The 4,709-nt window shown below is 57.0% G+C and overlaps 1 protein-coding gene across 3 annotated transcripts; it reads left to right on the top strand.

The window, feature by feature from the left end:
* Positions 1-218: 218 nt before the first annotated feature.
* On the top strand, positions 219-3,695 carry AEN (apoptosis enhancing nuclease). Of its 3 annotated transcripts, none has more exons than XM_053954709.1 (4): positions 219-300; positions 758-1,419; positions 1,693-1,893; positions 2,271-3,695. In XM_053954709.1, the coding sequence occupies exons 1-4, from the start codon at positions 249-251 to the stop codon at positions 2,472-2,474; spliced, it is 1,119 nt and encodes a 372-aa protein (XP_053810684.1). In that variant the 5' UTR covers positions 219-248; the 3' UTR covers positions 2,475-3,695. The 3 variants fall into 3 exon arrangements, with proteins under 3 accessions (XP_053810684.1, XP_053810682.1, XP_053810683.1); XM_053954707.1 differs by having other exon boundaries at positions 248-300; positions 761-1,419; XM_053954708.1 differs by lacking the exon at positions 219-300 and adding an exon at positions 364-426.
* The last annotated feature ends 1,014 nt before the right edge of the window (positions 3,696-4,709 follow it).

Genomic DNA, 4,709 nt, shown 5'->3' with positions numbered 1-4,709 from the left:
CCAGCCCAAGCCCACCGCCACGGAGGGTCCCTTTCCGCCAGGGGCAGAGGTGGGACAGGCTTGAAGCCCCGAGCATCACCCAGCGTGGGCTGGAAGCTCCGGGGGTGGAGCTCCGGGGCTCTCCCAAAAAGCCCCAAAGCCGCGCCGCCCTCGGGGACGGCCGAAGCCCCGCCTCCATATGCAAATTAGCATGTCTGCGCGGCCAATGGGGAAGCGGGGGGCGTGGCCATGGCGGGACTTGCCCGGGCATGTGCGCGCGGCGGCTTCCGGGCTGGACACGTGTGAGCCGCGCCGGGAGCGGTCAGCACCGGGGACACCGGGGACACCAGGGCGGCACAGGGGTGGCACAGGGGCCGGCTGGGGCCTGGCGATGGGTAACGGGGCTGGCGGGGAGCTGGCGCCTGGAGCGACGTAGAGAGGGCCCGGGTAATGGGCAGACAGGGCCCTAGGGAGTACGGAATAGGGGGGGACAGAGGGGTAGTGGGGTGGGCAGGGGGCTGCGGATCGGCGAGGGGGTGGGCAGGGCCCTGGGGCCAGGAAGAGGGCGGTGTGGGACCAGGCAATGAGGGGGCAAAGGCGTGGTGTGTCAAAGGGTGCGACAGTGCGTCCGTGTCCCCTCCCCCCCTTCCCTTGCCCCGTAGCTCCTGCCTGTGCCAACCCGCGGGGGGGGGGGGGCGGGTTGCCGTGGGCTCTGTGCGTCCCTTTTCGGAGAGCATGGGGTCCGCATGGCACTCATGGCCCCCTGTGCACCCTCCAGCAGGAATGCCACCAGGCAAAGGACAGATGACCCCACTGCTGCCCGCCCCCCAGGTCTCCGCGCCCACCCTGCAGGGCACCCATGGGGGCTGCGCTCAGGCCCCGAAGGGTCCCGGCTCGCCGCAGGGTCGCAGCAAGAAGAGGAGCCGTAAGCACCAGCGGTTCATGGCGCGCCGGGCAGTGCTGGAGCAGAAGGGGCTGCTGAGCCCCCACAGGCAGCCGGGCAGTGAGAGCCCCGAGGCGGGGCTGAAGGCACTCACTGAACTCACCGAGGCAAATGGCACCACGGCACCACGCTGTGACAAGGTCCCCAAGCCCAAACAGACCATGTCCTCATCCCTGTCTCCATCTCCAGACAGCATAGCCAGGCACCACTCCATGCTGCTGTCCCAAGGGAATGGCAGCTCCAAGAGGGTGCGGACGTCCTCCCTGGTCCTGCGGCCGGGCAAGTACGTGGCCATTGACTGTGAGATGGTGGGCACCGGTCCTCAGGGTAGGGTGAGCGAGCTGGCACGGTGCTCCGTGGTGAACTACGAGGGGGACGTCGTCTACGACAAGTACGTCCAGCCCGAGCTCCCCATCATGGACTACCGGACGCGCTGGAGTGGCATCACCAAGCAGCACATGAAGAATGCAATTCCCTTCAAGGCTGCCCAGGCTGAGGTCAGAAGAAAAGAAATTTTTTTAAAAGTGTCTGTGTTATCTGTCAGACACAAATTGGGATTCTTGGTGGCCTGTGCTAGGCTGCTCTGAGGCAGAGGCACAACACGGGAATGGGAGCCTCAAGCTGTGCAGTGGGTTGGATTGCTTGCTTGTTATTCCTTCTGGGAACCTAAAACTAGAAGGCAAGGAGCTGAATTTAATAAGAAATGTCTTATTTTTTGCTTGGGATTTCTTTCACTGCAGTGTCTGTCTAACCCTCTGTGACTCTTCCAGATCCTGAAGATCTTGAAAGACAAGATTGTGGTAGGGCACGCCATCCACAATGACTTCCAAGCCCTGAAGTACTTCCACCCGAAAGACAGGACTCGAGACACCAGCCAGAGCCCTGCGCTGAAGAAGAGGGCAGGGCTACCCATCAGAGCCAATGTCTCCCTCAAGAACTTGGCCAGGCATCTGCTCCATAAAAAGATCCAGGTAAGCCCCAGGAACCCTGAGATGGGAAACAGCCTTGGGTTAGCTATGAACCCCTGTGGTCAGCTTGGTCATCCCACCTCCACGTGTGTTCTCTGTGAGGTGGGGATGAACCTTTTTCGCCCCGTGCTCCTGGCTGTAAATAAGCTGGGAGAGCCAAGGACCTCCTGAGCTGACCATTAAGAATCTCAGTAAAACAGGCACAGGATCTGTGCCCTCCAAAAAGGGTGGAACAGATACCTGTATGGCCTTGGCTACATCAAACCTTTGCTGTCTCCAAAACCCACAGCACTTGTGTCTTTCCAAGCAAGCAGACAACATGACCTGTGGGATTTTTGCTGCCCCTTTTATCTAACGAGGCTTTTTTCCCCTTTTCTCAGGTGGGCTGCAAAGGACACTCATCAGTGGAGGACGCCCAGACAGCCATGGAGCTGTACAGACTGGTGGAGGTGCAGTGGGAGCAGGAGCTGGCCCACAGCCTGCCCCCCCGGCCCCCCAGCCCTGTCACAGACCCCGCTGCAGACAGCAGCCAGTACCTGGATGACCAGTACTGGCCCACAGACCTGATGGCAAGCAGCCTGTGATGGGGGACAGTGTCTCCCCTGTGTGTTTTGGGCCATCCTGGTGCCTTCAGCTGCTAAAGGTGGAGGTGACTGCTGACCTCCTCCTCTGGGGCTTGTGCCCAGCGCTGCTGCGCTCAGGGATGGAGACAGGTGACACCTGGACACAAGCAGTCTCCCAAAAATGCTGTCTGCAGCCTTGAGCTGCCACACAGAAATAAGGGCCGTACTGTGCTGTGTTCATCTGTCACTTGGGGATGAGTAGGGTCCTGTGTCAGCCTGGAGGAGCCTCTGTGGGCATGTAAAGGGGGCTACCAACACCCTCCATGCCTTCTGTGGGGTTGTCCTCCTCCCAGACAGCAAGGAGCAAGTTTTCCTGAGGGAAAAGGGACTGAGGTGTTTTTCTGATGTCCAAGGGCTGAAAACCATCTGGGCCAGTAAACAACCAGTTTGCTGCTCACTTTCTTTCACAGAGTCATAGAATATGCTGAGTTGGAAGGGATCTGTCAGGATCATTGAGTCCAACACCTGGTCATTCACAGGACACCCAAAGAATCCCATCATGTGCCTGAGGGCTTTGTCCAAACACTCCTTGAACTCAGACATGCTTGGTGCTGAGATCACTTCCCTGGGGAGCCTGTTCCAGTGCTCAGCTCCAGCTGTGTCCTGAATATTTTGTCCAGAAGGATACTGTGATACTGTATCAAAAGCTTTGCTTAAGTCCAAAAAGATTTCATCACCTGGTGTCCCTTGATTAGCTAGGTGGGAACCCTGTGTAGAAGGAAATCAGGTTCAGCGAGCAGGACTTTGCCCTGATGAAGCCACGCTGGCTGTGACCACTGACTGCATTGTGCTCCAGGTGTTTTTCAATACCTCCCAGAAAAAAATACTTGCCATCATTTTACCTGTCAGTGAAGTGAGACTGACAGGCTGTAGTTTCCAGTTTCTTGCCCTTCAAAACTGGGGCAACATTTGCCAGCTTTCAGTCAGCTGGGACCTCTCTGGATTCCTAAGACTGCTCAAAAATAGTTGAACAGCTCTGTAATGACAGAGCTCCTTGGGGATTCTTGGATGAATTCCATCAGGCCCCATAGATTTATAGGGATCCAACTGCACAATGAAGTTCAAGAGGAAAGTCTGGGTCTAATCAATGTCCAGCCTGGACAAGAGCATAGAATGCACTTCATTTTATATAAATGATTCACACAATTGTCCAGTTCTGAATTAAAAACTGTTCTGGCTAAACCCCTTGTGTATATTTGCATGATTTGATCTGGCAGTTTTCCAGCAGTGAGAGGGCAGGGATGAGGCTGGCAAACAGATGCCCAAGTGGCATGCCATGTTCTAGGGCTTCAAACCCTCCTGGAACTGGAAGAGGTGCTTTGAGTGGCTGGAGTAGGTAGTTCCTGGGGGTACAGGCTTGTCCCCTGTGCTCTGGGGACACCCCTGTGAAGGCAGGAGGAGCAGGGGATGGGCTCAGCCAAAGCCCAGGGTCTGGGAGCAAGATCACTGTGGGAATGTTGTGCGCTGTGGCATGGGCTGCTGTCACAGTGTGGGGACAGGGTAATGCTCATCTGCAGTGACTCTGCCTCTAGGTGACATGTAGATGATCTGTGCCTGCAGAAATGTGCCCCAGCTGGGTGTGCGAGCACCAGAGAGGGGTTTGGGGCTGGACACAGCGAGTTACCTGATTCACCAGGGAACTGAACAGCCATGGTTATAGAAAAATGATATTTTTTTCACAATGTGCCTTAACGGCAGCCCTTGGGGGCATCCCCTGAGCACAGTCCTACTGCCTGGGCTGTGAGATGGGAGGTGGCAGAGCAGGCTGGAGGGCTGCCAGCACCCTGGGGACTTTGGGGGTCCTGGTGCAGCACAGTGGGTACAACAGCCAGCACCGGAATGGAGTCCATGACCCCGTCAGCCAGGCTGGACCAGCAGGCAGTGGAAGGTAAGGAGAGCTCAGCCCCAGCCTTGGGAAGCGGCCAAGGCAGCCGGGTGACGCAGACACACCTGACGCACACATCAGTGCCATTACCAGGCACACATCTTGCACTTCCCATTTTAACTCCTCCCTGCCTGGCAGAGGAAGCCAGGAACAGCTCAGAAATGCTTTGAAACGTGTCAGACACGTCTAAAAATCTTTGTCCTCACAGTGGCCCAAACACAACCGTCTTTCAACAGATATAATAACCTGGACTCTGCCGTGAGCTTGTGGTCTGGACAGGAAAGGAAACGTGGCGCCGTGGTAGGCCTTTA

This window comes from Vidua chalybeata, chromosome 13, assembly GCF_026979565.1.
Source record: "Vidua chalybeata isolate OUT-0048 chromosome 13, bVidCha1 merged haplotype, whole genome shotgun sequence".
Lineage (NCBI taxonomy): Eukaryota > Metazoa > Chordata > Aves > Passeriformes > Viduidae > Vidua > Vidua chalybeata.
This window is presented reverse-complemented; position numbering and strand designations above follow the sequence as displayed.